This window comes from Gracilinanus agilis, chromosome 5 (assembly GCF_016433145.1).
Source record: "Gracilinanus agilis isolate LMUSP501 chromosome 5, AgileGrace, whole genome shotgun sequence".
Classification (NCBI taxonomy): Eukaryota; Metazoa; Chordata; class Mammalia; order Didelphimorphia; family Didelphidae; genus Gracilinanus; species Gracilinanus agilis.
In genome coordinates, this window is record NC_058134.1 from 168,225,771 (window position 1) to 168,247,403 (window position 21,633).

A 21,633-nucleotide genomic window follows, 5' to 3' on the forward strand; every position below is an offset into this window, starting at 1 on the left:
CTGAGGTGCTCCCTATGGGTAGAAGAAGCCTGGATGCTCTAAGGAAGTGATGGCAAACCTTTTAGAGATCGTGTGCCATACCCTGCCCCCCCCCCAACCTAGTGCTGCATGTGCCCTGCCCCTACCCTACCCCACACAGGGGAGGGAGAAAGCACTCCCATTGGATTACTGGGCAGAGGGTTGGTGAAGTAAAAAAATGTAGTCAGGCACAGTGGAGAGGGGGAGGGGAGCAGGTCCACCTGAGTCCCTCTGCCTTTCTAGTAATGAGCTCTAGTAGGTAACATGCATGCCCACAGAGAGCACTCTGTGTGCCCACTTTGGCACACATGCCATGTTTTCACCATCATGATTCTAAGAGCACTAAGGCTGTTTGAATGAATAAATGAACAACTAAAAGCTATAAATAGATGAATGACTAAGTGGGTGAATGAAATAATGAATGAATTTAAATTGTATCTAGAAGGTAGCAGGAGGGGTCCGTGCCAGGGAGGAGCTTACATTAGGCACACATTTATATGCACATATGTCTCCCTACTCAGAGAATACCTTCTTCCTTAAAATAAGTTTGCTGGTACTCTAATGAGTTTGAAAATCTTGGAAACAGTTTGTTTTAAATTACCTTAGAAGGCAAAGAAATGGCTCATAAAGTAACTTTATATGGCTTTATAGCTCATAAAGTAGCCTTTGAAAAATTAAAATCCTAACTATACTTAACTGCATTGTCACTTTACTGATTTCAAAATTATGAGTGGTATACACTTACTCTTAATTTAAATTTGATGATGGGGAAGGATTTATGAGAGCTATGTTGTAACAAAGTTAAGGGAGGGAGCCTGGGTATTTGTCTTCACTGAGACTTACATGCCTCTTCTCACTGTTTTAGCCTTAAAGTTTTAACATCAATAGCAGACAATGAAAGACCTCTGAAAAACTTCTTAGTTTCATTGTTTTCCAGGATACACACAGGCACATACTGGCTGAAAAAACTAGCAGTGTATGAATCTCAAAACATTATAACCAATACCCATTGCCAAACGATGCTTTAACTGTTAAAGTTAAAGTTTAATATCGAGTTCACTGCCGATTTGTGGCATTGTTTCTAACTAAGCCCTGTAATACTGTTTTCTTAACTTTGAACCAATTGAAGACATTAGATGGGTTGAGCCTATACAAAACACACACACACACACACACACACACACACACACACACACACACAAACCCTACCCAAAAATATATCTGCAAGGCTGATAGACTGTGAAGACAAAGCCGTTCGGAAGCCCTTGCTTTCAGATGGAATAATGGTTGACTGGCATATAAATGCTCCTACAAAATTGGTGTAATCTTCTGATTCAGCTACCATTTCCTTCACGGTGATATCTGTTATGTTGTTAGTACAAATTGCCATCTTCTTCCCCTGAGAAAATAAAGTGAGAAAACAGGCTTCAATGGAGAAGAAACTAAAGGCTACATTTCTAATTCACTAACCTTCTCCCTCTACATATTTCTGAGGCCAAGAGAGCATCAATGGTGTAATACAAGACCCCATTAATATAGCCATCACAAGCGAAAATCCTGCTGCATAAAGGCCAACTTAGGGAAATAGTGATTGTCAGTGACTTCAAACACGGTCTAAAAACAACTCCTATAAAGAGAGCATCGAGCTTCAGAAGGCTGTGGGGGAACAAAGAGAATAAATTTAATCCTCCTTCTCCTCAATCTTAGCCTGAGCCTAACATAAAAGCAATTTGTCAAACTGAAGGAGGAAAGTGTAAAATCAAATTATAGCCAGTCACTCAAAGTCTCAACAAAATCGTGACACCAGAGCTGAATTCTAAGTGGATGGTCACTTCCTTTCCAAAAGCATCCATTTACTCACTTTCATATTCAGTTATGATGATTATCTAATCAACTAAACATAATAAATATATTTAAACTTTCTTACTCTTATGCTCAACTACCCTTCTCTTCAAAATACACCCTTTGCAAAGACACTGAGCAGAAATATTTTGGCAACCAAAAATAAGCCTTGTTAAAAGACATAAAATACACTGAGAGGTCCTGCAAAAGATTACTTCTTCTCCAGGGTTCCTAGCAAGAAATGTAAAGGTTAAGCATGAGTATTTTCCATCATGCTTCTGTACATACAGTTCATTTCAATAAATAACTATTAATCATTATTATTTGTTAGGTCTTTCAGTAAGGACACAAAAGAAGCATGAAAGAGTCCCTGGCCTCAAGGTACTTACATTCTCTAAGGGGAAAAACATATATCCAATTAAGAAATACTAAGTAATTTGAGGTGGGAGAGAACACTAACAAATGGGAGATTTCAGGAAAATCTTAACATAGAAGGGGCTCCTGTGCTGAGTCTTTAAGGTATATGAGAATTCCAAGAGACAGAAGTGATAAGGAAGAAATATATTCTAGATACAGAGATGGGCAACCTATGCAAAAAAGTATCTCAGCACCAGATGGCACGTTGGCAAAAAACAAGCAGGGCAGTATAGCTGGAATATGGAGTTGGTGAAGGGGAACAATATAAAATAAGACTGGAAAAGTAGGTGGTAACCAGATTGTAGAACGCTTAAAATAATTCTGAGCTAAAGAATATTTATTTTATCCTAGAGGCAATGGAGAAATTGGAAGGAAACATGGATCTCTATTATGTTTATAATATCAAGTATTTATATAGTGCTTTAAGATATCTTAAATATTTTAAATATTTTATTTCATTTGATCCTCACAAAAATCCTGTGAGGTTAGTGCTATTATTATCTCTATTTTACAAATAGGGAAATTGAGACTGACAGAGGTTAAATAAGTAACTGAATTAGGATTTGAACTAAGGTCTTCCTGATTCCAAGACCAGAGCACCATTTACTGATTCCATCCACTTGCCTATTTCAGAGGTGTATTCTTCCTGAATCTTGCAATTTAAATATTCTACCTTCTAAAATATGATTTGTGTGCATGTATGTTATAGTTTCCCCATTATATTATAAGCTCCCTGAAAAAAAGGAGAGCACCATTTTTCATCTTTGAATCTCCAGTGACTTATATAATATGTGCTTCACCAATATTTATTGAAGGAAAGAATTAATGCATGAAACTATTCTATGGTTTCCATTCTGCCTTGTTCCCAATCCTAATTCTGCCCTATCTTTGTAATCTTATTTCATGGATGTGCTCTAACTATTTTGAATTAATGTCAATGCCCTGTACATATTCTGTTCCCATGCTTTTATTTTTTGTTGTTGTCTGACTCTTTGTGAACTCGTTTGGGATTTTCTTGGCAAAAATACTGGAGTAGTTTGCCATTTCCTTCTCCAACTCATTTTACAGAAGAGGAAACTGAGGCAGACAGGACTGAGTGACTTGCCCAGGGTCACATATATAGTAACTTTATGAAGCCAGGTTTGAACTCAGGAAGAGGAGTCTTCCTGGCCCCAAGCTGGGAATTCTTTAAGTACTCTGGAAGATAGAAGTTACATGGGAAAGAAGAGGAGAAGGAAATAAATGAGAGGGAGGAAGAGGGAAAAGTTGAAGGTGGGGGGGGAGAGAGAAAAAAAGAAAAAAGGCATGGTGAGAAATAAGAGAAATAAACAAAAGGATCCCAAAGATCCACGGTATAAGGAGTATGGGAGCAAGACCTCACCATTTGTTAAAAACTACTGGGAAAACTAGAAATCAATTTGGAAGTAACTAGGGCTAAACCAACAGCTCATAATTTATACCAAAATAGGATTGAAATGGATACTGATTTAGACATAAAGGATGATTTCATAAACAAATTAGAGGAGCCTGGAAAAAAACTTTACCTGTCAGATTCATGGATAAGGGATAGAGAGAATCATGAGAAATAAAATGAATTATTTTGCTTATATGAAATTTTTAAAAATGTACACAAACAAAACTAATGAAACCAAAATTAGAAGAAAAATAGGAAACTAAGAGGAAAATTTTATAACAAGTTTCTCTGATAAAAGCCCTATTTTTCAAATATATAAGGAACTGAGCCAAATTTATAAAAATTAAGAGCCATTCTCCAGTTGATAAATGATCAAAAGATATGAACAGGCAATTTTCAGAATAAAAATTCACAGCTATTAATAGTAACATGAAAAATGCTCTAAATTACTATCTATTAGAGAAATTAAAATTAATCTCTGAGATGCAACTTCATACCTATCAGATAGGCTAATATGACAGAAAAAGAAAATGATAAATGCTGGAGGAATTGTGAAAAAATTGGGACACTAACACACTCTGTTGGTGGAATTGTGAACTGATTGAACATTTCCAGAGAACAATTTTAACTACTTCCAAAGGGCTATAAAACTCTTCATACCCTTTGACCTAGCAATACCACTAGTAGATCTCTGTCCCAAAGAGATCAAAGAAAAGGGGGAAAGGATCTATTTGTACAAAAATATTTACAGTAGCTTTTTCTGTGTTGGCTAAGAATTAAAAATCAAAGGAATTCCTATCATTTGGGGCATGGATATACAAGTTGTGTTATATGATTGTGATGGAATGCTATTATATAAGAAATATAAGAAAGGATATTTTAAAAAAAACATGGGAAGACATATGAATTGATGCAAAGTGAAACAAACGGAACCAGGGAATGTGGTACACAGTGACGGCAATATTGTAACAATGATCAATTGCAAAAGATTTAGCTACTTTGATCAAGATAATGTTCCAAACCAATTCCAAAGAACCCATGATGAAAACTGTTACTCACTTTCAGAAAGAGGCCTAATGAACTCTAAATACTGAGTAAAGCATTGTTTTTTCACTCTATTTTTCTTGGTTTTGTGTGTATGTTTTCTTTTGCAACATATCTAATATAGAAATATACTTTGCATGACTTCACAAGTATAATCGATATTATATTGATTGCCTTCTCAAGAAGTGGAGGAGGAGTGAGAGCGAGGGAGAGTATTTGCAACTCAAATTTTAAAAAAGTGAATGCTGGAAATTTTTTTTTATGTAATTGGAAAATATTTAACACAATAAATAAAAATATTTTTAAAATAAATAAAATGTAACATCCTTCAGAGATCACATAAGAATAGGACACTGAAATTTATGTTCCTAAGTATATTTTAGACGATAACCTCCTAATTGGTCACAATCTCAGTTTTTCTGTCTTTGTATAAGACCCAATAGTATCACTGTGTGACTAGTATCACATAAAAATACCTAGAGGCATGGGTATGAATGATAGAAGAAGAAATAAAGTGAAGAGCCAAATTCTTATCACAGTCAAGCAGAAGAGACATAAATCTCCAAGTCTCTTCTTCCCAAACTTGCAAAAAAAGGTGATGCAGAGGGGAGAAAATCAATTCACATTGTCTATACTATCAAACTAAATTGATATGTTAATCAGTTTTGCTGAAATGCTTCCCCACTCTCTTTTATTGTTAATCTTTATCACAAAGGTTGATTCTCTGTGGTAGGGAGAATGAAAGGAGATATTTGGTGATAAAGATAATATAAAAAGAAAAGATATCAATAAAATTTTTCTAAAGGATCAGACATAAAATTCTATGACAATCCAATTTTCAGCTACAAAATGACCTTCAAAATTAAAAATCAGATTTATTTCTTATGCTTTAACAGAAATCACCATGGAGTATGATGGAATTGTAAGATTAGAGGATCATAAATCTAGAGCTATTTGGGACCCCAGAATCCATTTACTCTTCCATCATTTTATAAATGAGGAAATTGAGGCTGGGCAGTTAGGTGGTACAATGAATAGAGGGCCAGGCCTGGAGACAGGAAGATGCATCTTCCAGAGTTCAAATTTGATCTCAGACACTTGCTAGCTATGTGACCCTTTTAGGGGTCTCAGTTTTTTTTTTTTTGCCTCAGTTTCCTGATTTATAAAATTATCTGGAGAAGGAAATGGCAAGCCACTCAAATATCTTTGCCAAGAAAATCCCAAATGGAGTCACGAAGAGACAGACATGACTCAAAAAATGGCTGAACAACAAGAAAATTGAGGCTAGGGAGACTTGGTAGACACAAGTTATAGGGGGCTGATACAGGACTTGAACCCAGTTCCTCTGGCCTTCAAAGCAATGCTTTTCTGTTGGCTATATAGTTGTCATTCCATAGTATTTCTCCTGATGCCTATAGTTTTCATTCCATAGTATTTCTCTATTTTGTTTTGGAAAATGTCCTTCTAAAAGATCAATTGCTTCCAATTTCTCATTAACTAATTAAACTTAAAATCATACAATCTATAAAATGAACAGAATAGTGGAACAAATTAAAACTATGGATATCTACGAAATAACTGGAGCTGGTGAAACTGAAATAGTTTTTGTTTGGGGGGTCTTTTTATTTTTAAAGGAATCCTTCTACACAATAAACAACCCATCATTATACCCATTAATTCTAGTCTGGGGGAGAATTCTTTTTGACTCAAGAAAATCGTGGATGAGACAATTCTAATGTAACAACTGACTCTGAGCAAAGTGAACTCAAGTCCTGACATTTCCTGGGAGTTTTCAGAAAATCTTTCGCTTCCTTGCTAAAACAATGAAATACCAACTCAATTAAAACTGAAAAGCAACTCCAGTATCTCCCCACCAAGCCCAACAACCTTCCAACACACACACAGAAACACACTTGACAGGCCTCAGAGCTCACCTCATGCCCACACAGGCTGATGTTGAAGAAGTGAAAGTATTTGGTTCCTTTGGATGTGAAGCTCGGGCCATTCATTAACGAGCCAACGGTGCTGAGATTACTGAAGTCATAGTGCAAACTCTGGTTTTCTTTCACATAGGACAGGTAGCAGTCGCTATAGCAAACTGTGTGGTCCTTTGGTAGGAGACAAAAAGACAAATATGAAAACAATAAGATGGCAGAGATCATTGCTGAGGGAGAAGGAAAACATCCAAAAATTCATTCCACTCAACAACAGACCTCATAATAAGCTCTTACAGATCTCTATGAAAAATTGCTTCAGAAAATCTCAGTTTTTCTCTTATTTCTCCCCAGAATTCCTAAGTTCTGGCTTTTTTTCCCCCCAGGTGGGCTTTAGACTCAATTCAATACACCCTTGTTAAATACCTGATACGAGCCAGGCACTGTGTTAAGTACCATGGCTACAAAGACAAAAACTAAATGGTCTCCTACCCCACTAAAGGAGCTGGCTACATTTGAATGGCACTGGTAGGTAGTCTGGACCTTTTCTGTGTCATGGACCTATTTGACAGTCTGGCGAAGCCGATGAAGCCCTTTTCAAAAAATAAATTTAAAAAGTAAATAGAAATATTTAATAAAATAATTTTTATATTTATATATAAATACAATATATAAATAAAATTTATATATAAATATATTTACATTAAATAGAAATGCATATTTCTATTTAATTTTTAAATTTATTTTTTGAATAAATATTTGGATATATAAACCCACACTTATGTGTTGTGTGTATGTTACATGCATACATATATGCTGTGTATGTGTGTGAGTATACATTATAAATACAAGTGTATACTGTTGGGTATGTATATCGGTGTGTGTATATGCACATGTATACATACTATATATTATGTTTATGGGTTTTTTTACATGAAAAGGTGGGCTAATGGGCCAATTTAATGTAATTAATATAGATGTAGCAGGAATTATAGGAGTGCACCACTACGTATGATAGAACAATGTTTTTAATGCATAAAATGAAACACATAGGATTACAAAGAAAATCGATTATTTTGAAATATTGTTATCAAAAGACTAAAAAGAAAAACAAGTTCATAGACCTCAGCTCATTAACTCCTGAAGGAGAAGGAAAAGATGAAGCATCAAAAATAAATCTGTGGAAGCAGCTGGGTAGCTCAGTGGATTGAGAGTCAGGCCTAAAGACGGGAGGTCCTAGGTTCAAATCCGGCCTCAGACACTTCCCAGCTGTGTGACCCTGGGCAAGTCACTTGACCCCCATTGCCCACCCTTACCACTCTTCCACCTAGGAGCCAATATAGAGAAGTTAAGGGTTTAAAAAAAAAAGTAAAAATAAATCTGTGGGGCAGCTAGGTGGCTCAGTGGATAGAGAACCAAGCCTGGAGCCTGGAAGATCTGAGTCTGAATCTGGTCTCAGACACTTCCTACCTCTGTGACCTTGGGTAAGTCATTAACCCCAGCTGTCTAGTCCTTATCCTTCTTCTGCTTTGGAACCTACACTTAGTATAGATTCTAAGACAGAAGGTGACATTTATTAAATAAATAAATAAATCTGATTTTTTCTTTTCTTTTGAAAACCATTTTGTAACAGAAAGATTGTCACAGAATTTTCAGACTGAGTCAAAAAATGTTGTATTTACATCTTTTGGGTTCTTTTCATGTCTTTCATTTTCAAATGTAAGAAATGAGGTAGGAATAAAGATACAATTGTGTGAAAAAAGAACTGTGTCTGTAACTATGGACAAAATACCTCAAACTAAGATTGCCTTTTCAGCTGAGAATAGCAACAAGTGGCTATCCCCTTGGGACCACAAGCTAGGCTTCCCAGCAATGCAAATTCTAATAAGAAGCACAAGACATAGTCATTGCAGCTTGTCATGATACACCTGTTTCACAATCAAATCTTTGTGGGGACTGGCTGCTCCTTCCCTGAGTAAGCCTGAGTAGTCTGTGGGCAACCAAGAAATATGAGTTTGGAACCACTAAATAATCATGTTGCTGCCATGTGTTTTTTTAATATTTCAGTACTTATTTATTTAGATGTTTAAGCTTTCTCACTAGATTTTACAAGCTGGTGAACACTGGCAAAATTATTTCTCCCACAGAACTATAACCACTCAGTCCCAAGACAATATAAATGTATGGTTGAACTAACATTAATACACATCACCATTTTATCAATTACATAATAAAACAAATTATCAAGTATCCAAATATTAAGTTACACAGCTCAAAAGGCATACAAAATATTAGCGGTGTGCTTAATTCATAGCAGGAACCCAATTTTTTTTCCAAGGGAGGGGGGAAAAGAAGACTGGAGAAAGAGGAAAAAAAATCACTTTCAACAAAAGCAATAGTTGGTAAACAACTTTCAACAGGTATAAGTAAAAGAATTTACAAGATTTTCAGAAATTTTATGATTAAGAATTGCTTTAGCTACAATAACAAAGCATCTCTACTTTATTTCTAAACCCTTTCCTTCCATCTTGGAAGCAGTACTGTGTATTGATTCAAGGCAAAAGAGTGCTAAGGGCTAGGCAATGGGGGTCAAGTGACTTGCCCAGGGTCACACAGCTGGGAAGTGTCTGATGCCACATTTGAACCTAGGACCTCCTGTCTCTAGGCCTGGTTCTCAATCCACTGAGCTATCCAGCTGCCCCCATCTCTACCTTTTTAAAACAATATTAATTAAAATAAAGGGCATAGTCTATATTTCCTGCACAAGACAAAGGCACATTTTATTAGAAATATTTAATAGACCCCTCCCATCCTTTTCAAGCAACCCATTCTTGCAAACATCAAATTAACTATAAGGCTTATTGTCTGGAGACATTAAAGACTTTGCACGCTTCTGTATGATGTGTAGATTTTTACGTGGATTTTCAACCAGAGGATTATGATCTTTTTTTCAAAATGCAGGTCTTAATAACAGCACAAAAGGAGACAAAGGTTTACAGAAAGACATTAAAGTATCACCATAAGACTTAGTAAAATTCAACAAAATGAATGGTTGTGCAAATCCTGATATTCTAGTATGACTGTGGGAAATGTAAACATACAGTGAGCAGGCAGTTACCACACAGCTTCCACCTTCAATACTGAAATGATTAAAAGAATAAGAAGCACAAGGAGTTCAGGTTACTGTCTGTAGTTCCCAGGATGCTAACCCTGTAAGATACTGAAAATATGTCAATATTGTGCTGGGAATTTTGACACCTAATCTCTCTAAATTTCATATTTGCTGATAAGAATGGTATTGGGAAATAAGAACTGGATATAAGATTTGTAACTCAATGCTGCATGAGTTCAGGAAAATTCAATTGATACAAATGATAAACAAGAACTTCCAAAGGCTGAACAGCAAGAGTGTCGGAACAGGCTGTTAGTAACCCAAAGAGAGAAGCTGCATTTCTGCCAAATTTGTAACCTATCAAATTGTTTTTTAAAATATTCCTATGGAAGCTTCATTGGACTTATTCATCGGGCTATTTGATGGCAAGTTCTATCTCCAATTTCTGCTTACAAGACAGTAATATAGGCGGCTCAGCTTTACTGAATGCTACAGGTGTTTCTGTGACCATTTGAGTTCTTGAAGTGCAGCCGCATTTTAGGACAACACTACTCCAAGTAAAGAAGTTGCTTGCTGTTAAAGGCTCCATGACGTTTTTGTCTTATGAACTGCACTGCATCTTGGTACTTCATTCCTCCTTCAATTGGTACAAGGGCAACGAGCACTGGAGCTCTCCCAAGACCTGCAACTGAACAGCAATGCAATCACCAGGCTCTTCACCATATTTAGTTTTTCACCAGGTTTAGCCAGTCATCAACAATCTGATTGGGTGGTGGTGCTCCATCATCAAAAGGCCAATCTGAAACCGGGATGCCTTCCTTTTCCACAAGGGCTGTACCATACATAGCTTCACATACTCTTCTAACTGTGGTAACTCCATACTTCCCTAAATTTGTTTAAGATCTCATTGGTTAGATTGTGTGTAATAAGGAATCTCATGTTCTTGTAGGTGATTTACACAGGAACTAGGCAGTTCATTCCAGCCTTCTCAATTTAGTTAAAAAAAAAAACACTCAACAATTAAAAATTTGATTAAAAAAACTCAACAAATATAACCTTGTTGAGTGTTTTTTTAATCAAATTTTTAATTTTTAGTTTTTAATTTTTAATTTTAATGGATTAAAAATTTGAATACAGAAGTGATGCAAAGGAACTGAAGTCTCCCTCACTATAGTCCAGTTGAAATTCTCAATACTTTAAGTATGAATTCAAGAGCAATGGGAAATGAAATGAACTTCCTAACAAGGAGCAACAATTCTTCAATCCAGTAATCCTGAGGCAAAAGAAAGGCAGGGCACTGAGGTTTTCCCCATCCAGGTCAGAACTCTTGTAAAATGCTCTGCCAATTTCAAATCAACACTTTGTGTCCAAATTAACCTCTCTTAAGGGGGCTTCTTGGTAGAGGAGTAAAGAATTTCTACAGTTCACTTATCTGCACAGAGGTCGTGCTGTGCCTGGCGATCATCTCCACTGCCCTTCAGAAACTCCATAAACGTGTGGCCAAGAACACCACAGACCTGAGGAATATGTTTATTCCTTGAAGACTGCGGCTTAATCATACAGCTGGTCCCACGGTGGAGGCGGCACAGCAGGCAGTGATGGAGGCTGCAGGGAAGGGGGCTACAGTGGTATTCGTAGGAAGGTGGCAGCTGCAGGGGAGGCTGTGGCAGCAGTGTCAGGGGGGGCACTGGGACCTGCCATGTGTTCTTTGAAAGAAGTTAGAAATTTGATGAGACAAAGGTGAGGAAGAACATTCCAGGAATGGGAGCCCATCTATGCAAAGGTATGAAGCTAAGGAAGTGTTCCACGGAGAACAGCTAGATGATTAGTCTGACTGAAACAGAATGGGTCGAGGGAAGTAATATACAGTAAATCTGGAAGGGTAGGTGGAAGCAAGAATGTGGCTGACAAGTGTGCCACTTATACCAGACATGATAAGGGAATGAACAAGGGATATGGCAAGGCCATGAACCAAGGTCTAGGTTACATGTTTGGAGAAGGGGGGCATATAAAAGAGACACTGGAATCAACAAGGCTTGATAAGTGACTGACTATGAGGACAGAGAGAAAGAAAAGAGTGGAGGAGGATTCTAAAGTTGTGAACCTACAGAAATAGAAGGCTAGTGGTGCCATCAACAGAAATCATGAAAAATGAAGGATGGTTTGGGAAAAAAAATAAAGTTAATTCTGTTTATGATAGTGAGTTTCAAATGTTGCAGGAAATACAGGTGGAGGAAGTTGGTAATTAATACGGAACCAAAGTTTTAAAGAATGATTAGGTCCAGATGAAGAATTTGGAGATTTATCTTCATAGTTCAGTATGATCTCATAAAGTAAATACGAAAGTTGAAAAAAATACATTATTGGGCTGCCAAAAGGCAAAATATAAAATCCCTAACATCTGGATTTGTCCCTATCCATTGTTGGTCTTCTCAACCCAAGAGGATACATTTGAAACTCTTGAACATCTCCTTTATAGGTTAGAGGAAAATTCAGTTTTTTGTTTGTTCTTCCCTCCCACTTGAAAGGGATTTTTAGAAGTAGAATCTGAAGGCAGATAAAGCATCCAGGAACTAGCTAGATAAGCTTCTGGAAAATGCAGTCCAGGGATGATTCTTGCTTTTTGGAGGGAGAGTTAGAGACGAAAGAGTTTGTAATGTACTCTGAACCAAGAGCAATTGTACAAGTGTGAGGGGGGGAAAGGGAAAGAAAATAGGGAGGGGAAAGGAGGAAGACAGGCCAAAAAAAGAAGACAAAGAGAAAAGAGGAAGAGAGATCAGCAAAAGAGACTGACCCCCTCACTCTAAAATGTTCTGATATTGTTTGTATGAGACTGAGTAAATGCAAAATATCTAAATGAGTTTTGCTTTATCAATAATTTTCATAAACTCCCCAAAGCAATGCCAGGTCCAGGGTTTTTCTTTTACCATAAGGTAAAACAAGTCAAATAGCCAATGTTGAATGAAAGGATGTAGACATGTCAAATACTTCACTCATAATACTTTTTGGAAGCTGATCTGTCCCTCAAATAGTAAAAGCACTGACTAAAGAGAAACTTAAGCCAGATAAAGAACAATTAGAAAAAATGATGCTGCCTACATTCAAAAGGCAGGGCCTTGCTAAAAGGGAATAGGTGGCATGCCTGTTTTACTAGCCTTCTCTATCACACTATTACATCCCCACAGAAAAAAAGGACAATTAAATTTTGAAGGTATCTGCTTACATTCTGGTGAAAAACGCAGATCACTTATGGAAACTTCTAGGACCAAGCAGATATTTAGCATCAAAGCATATTAGCATTTCTGAAAATACCTAAAATTCAATTTAGTTCAATTCAACAAAGAGTTAAAAAGTAGATAATGTGTGCAAAGGTGTATTAGGTCTGGGAGAAAAAAAACTTTAAATAAAATGGAGAGCTTTTATTCATGGAATTCATGTTTCGTCAGTGTGAGTACGCCCTTCAATGCTGCCAAATACAACCTCCCTATGTCTTCTTTGTCTTATCATATGTGATTTTTGTCCACATCTTTAAACATATGTAATAATTTACATTTTTCATTTTAAAATTTGCAAAGTGATTAAAACCCAGATAGCAGGTACAATTTTTCAGATGTTAGACTTGGAATCAGAAAGACTTGAGTTCAAATATGTTTTTAGACAATAGTCATGTGATTCTGGGCAAGTCATTTGATTTCTGTCTCCTTTTCCTCCTCCATAAACTGGAAATAATAATAGCACCTTACTCCCTAGGTTGTCGTGAGGACAGAATATTTATAAAGCACTTTGCCAGCTTTAAAGCATCATAAATTATAGCCATTACTAATATTATTATTATCTCATCAAAGTCTCATGACCTTGTGAGGTAGATTCTAGAGGTATTATTATTCCCATTTTACAGATGTGGAAGCCAAGGCTCAGAGAACGTAAATGGCTTGTCTATGGTCACACAGCCTATAAGTGTCAGAGGCAGGATTTAAACCTAGTTCTTCCCAACTTTAATTCCAGCATTCTACTATGTCATGTTGTCTCTAAGTGAATCAATCAATTCTCTGAAGAAGCTCCAACTAACTTCTTAGAGGCCTTCCTTGATTTCATATTTTGGGCTGTTGGAGAAGGAAATAATCCATTATAAGTTGCTCATCTCCTCTCTGTTTCTGACTGTCTCTGTGTGTGTCTCTCTCTCTTTCTCTCTCTCTCTATCTCTTTGTCTCTGTCTCTGTCTCTCTTACACATACACAGCAGGAATTGGGGAAGACTAAAAGAAATGTCATTTGAGTTGAGTTTGGAAGGATCAACAACAACTCAGCAGACAAAGAAGGGAGAGAAACTAAAGTACTAAGTACCAAGTGCTAAGAGCAGAGTGAGACTGATTACCTGGGTGCTTTTACTTCCTGGACCACATGGAATACAAGCCTCCTTGCCATAGACCTGATGTATGGACAGGTATGTGTCAGGTGGACATTCCTTGCACTGATTGGTCTCTTTCTCAATGTAATGCCCTGGTGGACAGGGCACACACGATGAACCCGACTGTTGCGAGCCCAGTGCACAAGCCCGACAAGATGAAGCCACTCCATCAACTGCATTTGTAGTTGTGATAGAATAGATCTTCACCATATCATTGATAAACCGTCTGCTCTGGAAGGAGAACAGAGAATTATGACTCCTTTCTTAGGGAAAAAGCATACTACCTAGTTACCTCTTTAAGAAAAACATTATCAAAAGAAACACGATGTCATCTTGCAGTGCAAGGTGATTGGTCAGAGAAGGCGTTCCTCTTATTACCTTTTTTTTTTTTACCACAATGCTCTAATAGCCATGGATCCAGAGGAATAGAGCTCCTAGAGTCTAATTTCTATTGATAGCTGGTGGTGCAGTAGATTCAGGAAAACTTTAATTCAAATTTGGCCTCAGAGACTTACTAGCTACGTGCCCTGGGCAAGTCACTTAATCTGTTTGCCTCAGTTTACTCAACTGTAAAATTAATTTCCTCAACTGTAAAATGAAGAAATGAGAACACCTATCTCACAGGGTTGTTGAGAGTATTGAATGAGTTAATATTTAGAACAGGCACATAGGACAGTGACTTGTACATAGTAGATGCTATATAAATGCATATTCCCTTCCCTTCCTGCCATGAGGCCACCCTGGCATGAACGTACTTGAGTATATCTATAGACTGCAGGACCAAAAGAGCTTTCAATATTGAAACAGACTTTACATCCCTTTATATATTTTATATCTTACATAGTTGTTTACATGCCATCTCTACTATTAGACAAATCCTTAGAGGCCAAAGCAGCTTTTTGTATTTGTTTGACTTTTTTAAATCGCCATCACTTGGCATAGTGCTTGACAGAGCACTGAGGAAGAGCAGAATAAATCCTTGTTGACTGACTGGCTAAAAATACAGGCATAGCACAGCATATAAGTTTACCTAGAAGTCATGACAACCTAAATTTAAGTCCTTCAGCTGAAGGACTGGTATGGAGTCACATACTGGGCATTCTCTATGTCATTAAAATCACGTGTGGTTCTAAAAAAAAACAGTGATTTTGGAACTTATACTTTTGGAAAATGTACATTGAAAATTATTATTACAAGTAATTGGGAAAATGAATTATCTTTGAATCCAAAAAATAGTGAAACTATAAATAATCGACCTTAAGGTTTGCCATGTTTTATATTCATGATTTCACTTGATCTCACAAAGAACTTATGGGGATGACACATTCAACATTCTCATCCTCACTTTATAGATAAGAAAACAGAGATTTGAACAGTTTAAGAGACTTTCATTATTGCCACACAGGAGTGAGTATCAAAGGAAGTACAGTTATCCCTTCCACGTCATGACTTTCCTCATCATGGTTTTGATATTCTGTGGGTTGGCACAGGAAATTAAAAAAAATTTTTGAGGTGTTTTGTTTGAAGCCACAAATGACACACAAAGGCCAGTGGATGACACAGAAAAACTTTAGAAACTCAGAAATACCTACTTAATCCAAAATTTGCAATAAAGTACTATAAAGATCCCATAGAAGAAAAAGAAAAAAATTCAGACTTCTTCTCTGATAAGAAGTGAGGACCAAAATATTTTATGCAGATTTTCCAGCTTGTGGGAGTACCATGCCCCTAATCCCTGTGATATGGAAGGGATAAGTGTATTTGATTTCATGTCTTCCTAACCAAATTGAGCATTCTATTCATTATACCAAGCTCGTTGTTTTTAAGTCATTTCAGTTGTTTCTGACCCCATTTGGGGTTCTCTTGGCAGAAATGCTGGAATAGTCTGCCATTTCCTTCTCCAGATGAGGAAACTGAGGCAAACAGGATTAAGCAACTTGCGTAGAGTAACACAGCTAATAAGTGACTGAGGCCAGATTTGCACTCACAAAGATGAGTCTTCTTAGCTCCAGGCCTGGCATTCCATGCACTGGGCCACTAGCTGCCCAGAAACCAAGCTACCAGAAAGAACAAAAAAATCATTGGCATATCATGAGAAAGTATGATTTAATAGCACAATGCACTAGGAAAAAAAAAAAGACAGAGATTGAAGTTTTGCTTCTGCAACTAATTAGCTCCATGATTTGGATCAGATAACATCTCTGAGCCTCAGCAGTAAAAAGGGGTGGGAGAAGTTTATGAAGCTCATCCTATAACACATATCAGAGTCAAATAAACAACTTTTCTATAGGGTTGAAGGTTCTACTATATTGTTAATGTTCTTTTAAAATTCAATTTTATTTTATTTTCAGATCAAAATGCTCTCTCTCACATCTCTTCCTCCCCTATGCCCTCACTGAAAAAGCAAGAGAAACAAACTGTTACAAATATGCATATTAAAACAAAACAAATTCCCACACTAGTCACATTTTAAAATAATAATAATAAGCCTCAATATGCACTTGGAGTCTACGAGCCCTCTACCCAGAGAGGAATAGCTTGTTTCATCATGAGTCCTCTGGAACTATAATTAGTCTTTGCATTGACCAGAGTTCCTAAGTCTTTCAAAGCTGTTTATCTTTACAATATTGTTTTTATTGTATTGCTAATTCTGTTCAATTCATGTTGTATCAGCTCCCACAAGTATTCCCTGGGTTCTCTGAAACTTTTCATTCTTTCCTAGAGCACAATAGTATTCAGTCACATTCTTATACTACAATTAGTTCATTTGATTAATATTATAACTAGTTAAATTGATGCTATCATCTATTAATGTATGAAATATCCTAAAGATATTAATCAGTTTCTGAAATAACTGAAAATGAGGATCTTTTCTCTAAAAAAAATTCTCAATATAAGATTGAGAAATTTATAAAGAAAACATTACATTATTGGCCCCTCTATATTTTCCCAACATGTCTATTCCAGAAAGCTAGAATAACAAGAGTACAGACTTTGAAACCAGTGGTGCCCCTGACCATAAGCATTATAGATTTAGAGTGAAGAGGAGTCACTTAGAAGTCACCAAGCCCAATACCCATATTTTGCAAATGAAAAAAAAAAAAATGGAAGTCCAAACAGATAAAGCATTTGCCAAGATCATTCAAGTGGTAGAGTAGGTATTAGAACCCAGTTCCTCTAAGTGTAGATTCATTTCTCTTCCAGTCATGCTGTCAACTGCCAAATGAATTAAAAGTGAAACAGACTTATTCTGGGCATCATGCATGACAAAGAAAGACAGCTCTATGCTGAAGCTGAAGAGGTAGCAGGCACTTACATCTTGGCCTTGATTTGTTCTCTGGAAGGCCCAAGTAAATGTGAATGTTGCATTCTTGAAGATAATGTGGGTATAAGATTGTTTTTCTTTGGTTCCACCCCAAGATTCCACCACATTGGTACTTTTTCTATTAACGTCCTAAAATGCATTGGAAAATATAGACATAAGAAATGATGAAAAGGTTAATTTTTTTTATTTAAAAACTTGGAAATATCTATGTGAAGTAATGAAGAACAAAACAAGTGGAACCAAGAGGATATTATAAATAGCTACAGAATATTTGAAGAATAATTTGTGAATACCCAACCTCCAAAGAAAGAAACTGATAAACAGTAATTCGAAAAGTAATTTATGTATACTTCTTTTTTGTCAAGTGATGCTTTCTATGGTGCATTGAGGAGAGGAAAGGAATGAGATAAGTAATAATAACATAACCAACAAACAAACTAATTAATTTCAAAAGTTTAAATTTTAAAAAGGAACAATACATATAAGTCAAGACAGACTCAATCTTAATATAAGATCATTATGTTAAATAAAGATATATGAGAATAATAGGATTTTGATTATGAATTTATGTGTATTCAGAGTAACTCCAAATCTTATTGCAATTTTTAGCTACTAAAGCTTAAAACTGAACAAAGATTTTGGGAACACTCCCTATGCATATGCTGGTAGATAATGAATAAATATATGAACAAATGAATGAATTAATGAAAAAGTATTTATTAAGGACTAACTGCATACCAGGCACTATACTAAAACTTCAGGAAAGTATCATGGTTAGTGAATGAATTGTATAGTTAAATACTCTGAACAATACTATGAACCTCCCTTCTTAAAATCTTAGGCCTTCCAAATTCTCTCCAAACTATACAAATATGCATGGGACCATCTATTAACCTTAGGACTCAGTAATCAATTGTATTAAAGTTGCCTTTTAATGCTTTAGCCAAGTAGAAAATGTTGTTCAGTCATGTCCAATTCTTTTTGAACCCACTTGGGGTTTTCTTGGCAGAGATGCTGGAGTGGTTTGCAATTTCCTTTTCCAGCTCATTTTATAGATGAGGAAACTGAAGCAAAGAGGGTTAATTGACTTGCCCAGAGTCACACAGGTAATAAATGCCTGAGGCCAGATTAGAACTCAGGAAAATGAGTCTTCCTGACTCTAGGACCAACACTCTATCTAGCTGCCCAGCTCCTTATAGTAGGATCTTATTAAATGCTTCTTGAATGGGAGTAGAGAAAGGAGGAGTAGAAGGAAGCAGCATGTAGTAGCAAGAATCAAGAAAGTCTTAGTTAAAATCCCTACCTAGTTGTGTGACCTCTCTGTGTTTCAAGTAACTGACTTTACTGATCCCTTTGGAAATATCGTAAAGCCTCAAGACCTTTTCAGATTAATATTTTAAATATATAAAATAAAATACATAGAGCTACAACATAATTATAATGAAATGCAGTTTATATGATATGTATGTGTGTATGTGTGTGTATATATATATCCCCAAAATCAGGTTCTTAGACTTCAGGTTAAGAATGCCTATTCCAAGGCTTATCTTTTAACCCAAAGATAGATTATGATCTGCTCTGTGGATGGAATAATCACAAATCCTGGTTATACTGACTGTGAAATATTTTGAAAATTTGAATCAAATTATGTGAAAGATTGAATCAAAATACAGTCTTACTGAGGCTAACAAATTATTGTCCTTCAAAATAAAGACTGCTGATTTATGAATTTGGCATCATTAGTCATAAAAGACACATTGGCCAAGGGCCACTTTCTGCCTAATATTCATTAAGTATAGAGAAATGAGCAGATTATGCACAAAATAACCCAGTGGCATTCTACCTAACAGTTGAGACACATACTTTGAACCTAAAAGTAAGTTTGTTCCACTTTCTGTAATGGAGAACAAAGAGTTATGCATCTTTAATACTCCCTACTCTATAAATTCTTTTCTGTCTTCCATTCATTTTACTTCTCTTTCTACCACTCTTATTTTTATCTCTGCCTAATGATATCATTCCACCCACATTCATTTCTGTCTTTCAGGCTTCAGATATGAGTGTGGGTTGGGATACAGCAAAGGGAAAGAGAGACAGAGCAAAGCAGCAGAGAATATTTACTACCTCTCATGTTTTTTATTTTTCTCATTTGGGATACAAGCCCATTAATGATCTTTGGCTCTTCTGTAATTCTGAAATTGACTCACACATGAATGGGACTTTTATCACTGAAAAGATGCATTCTCAATTAAGGAGAATAGAAAATTTAAAAATCATGAGATTTTCTGCATATTTGAATAGTAATGAATTCCCACTTGAAAATATAGTAGCGAGCTTAATCATGTGCTTTGAAAGATGCTCTTTTCACTTACCACCATGAAGTATAGCACACAGTCTGCTGAACAGATGGTCTCAAAAATAAAACTTATCCTTCCGAGTTCAGAACCTGTGGCTCCCGTCATAGATGTTGGAGGTCTAGTTGCCAAAGCAGAAAGGCAATATTTACAATGTGTTCCCAATACAATTTGGAGACAAATTGGGCTCAAGTTTTTAGTGAAGACAACAGCCAAAAATTTCAGTTCTACTGACCTCCTGCTGTTACTCATTCCATTTTTGAAATGGAATGGAAACTCTTACAGGGTTTAGTACAAGTTACAATAAAGAATATCATACACACCTAGAGATCAATGGCAAAATCTGGCTGTGTGCCATTCTCAGCACAAATGACACCATTATACATTGAAACATCCAAAACTATAATCATGGGACAAATCTCCTTTGACCACTGATATAAATGCCTGCCATCATAAGGGTTAAACAAAAACAAATGAGAGCCAGTTGATTTACATAAGCTGCCGCTGTAATTTAAAAGCAGAGTTAAGAAAAGACAACTTTAACTAGTAATTCATTCTCTTTATTTAAGGCATCAAAAAATTGTGTTACTACAGCATTTTAGAAATAATATCTGCTAGAAATCATATCTGTTGTTACTTCCTGGAACTAATGACTAAGGGAGGATTAACAGTTAAAATAATCTCTAATCATCAATCCTATGGAATACTTTGTAAATCATTTTCTTGTGGTGATACTATTTCTCAATAATTTCAGTTGACATCTAGACTATTATATTAATATACTTATACATATGAAGAAATTTCTCTTTCATGTATTCCTAGAGGAAACAAAGTACAAACATTCTTAAGGGCAGTAAATCAGTAATTTTCCTTACTTAAATCCTGGGATATGCAAGTTTAAGATCAGATAATCATTGTCTGAGCCTCCTGCCCCACTCTTGATATGGTCTCCAGCCACCTCCCAACCTGCAAATGTAAAAGCCAAGGTTTTATTTTTATGAAGAAGAATGAAATGGAAAATGATGGAATACCTCAGTTTCAAACATGTCCCAGACAGATGCTGTCTATGAACTTGGAGGAATCTCTAAGATCATAAGTTACCAAACTTCTAGGGAATGGCATAAATGGAGAAGTTCCCCCCACAAGTAACCTTCTCAAACTGATGGCTTCATATATCTTAGTCACAACTCTCCAAAAAAAAAAAAACAACAACAGTAAGATCAATTCATTTAATTATTTACAGGTATTTTCCTAATAAATTTACAGGTAATTTATAAGGTATTTTCCTTATAAGGTAGATTTAATTCTCTTTTTAATGAGCATTTATTAAGTGCCTACTGTGTGTCAGATACTGTGCTAAGAGTTTTATAAATATCTCTTTTGAGCCTTACAACAGCTCTGAGAGGTAGATATTTTTGTTATCCTCAATTTACAGATAAAGAAACTGAGATAGCCAATGATTAAGTGACTTACCTAGGGTAACATACTTAGCTGTGTCTGATGCTACATTTGTACTTATATCTCCTAACTCTAAGATCAACATTCCATCCACTCTACTATCTAACTGCCCTCACAGACAATACCAGTACTATCATCCCCATTTTATAAATGAATAAACAGAGGTTCTCAAAGGTTTAATGAATTGTCCAAGATTTTCCAATGAGCTAAATATAAGAGCTAGACTTAAATCTACTAGATGTTCTAGCTCTTAATGCAATAGTCATTTCACTAAATTATTTAGAAAAGTAACCAAAAGATTCATCATA

General features: G+C 36.0%; 1 protein-coding gene and 1 pseudogene across 1 annotated transcript in view; both read right to left on the bottom strand.

Annotated features, from left to right (window-relative positions):
- ELAPOR2 (endosome-lysosome associated apoptosis and autophagy regulator family member 2) overlaps positions 1 to 21,633 on the bottom strand; it is a 236,355-nt gene that overhangs the window by 29,897 nt on the left and 184,825 nt on the right. Inside the window, exons 11-16 of the mRNA XM_044679057.1 lie at positions 20,743 to 20,833; positions 19,886 to 19,988; positions 17,505 to 17,642; positions 14,156 to 14,419; positions 6,670 to 6,843; positions 1,228 to 1,417 (exon numbers count right to left, since the gene is read on the bottom strand). Of these exons, the coding sequence (XP_044534992.1) occupies positions 1,228 to 1,417; positions 6,670 to 6,843; positions 14,156 to 14,419; positions 17,505 to 17,642; positions 19,886 to 19,988; positions 20,743 to 20,833 (960 nt within the window). The remainder of the gene's footprint in view (positions 1 to 1,227; positions 1,418 to 6,669; positions 6,844 to 14,155; positions 14,420 to 17,504; positions 17,643 to 19,885; positions 19,989 to 20,742; positions 20,834 to 21,633) is intronic.
- Positions 10,261 to 10,738, bottom strand: LOC123248942 (annotated as a pseudogene).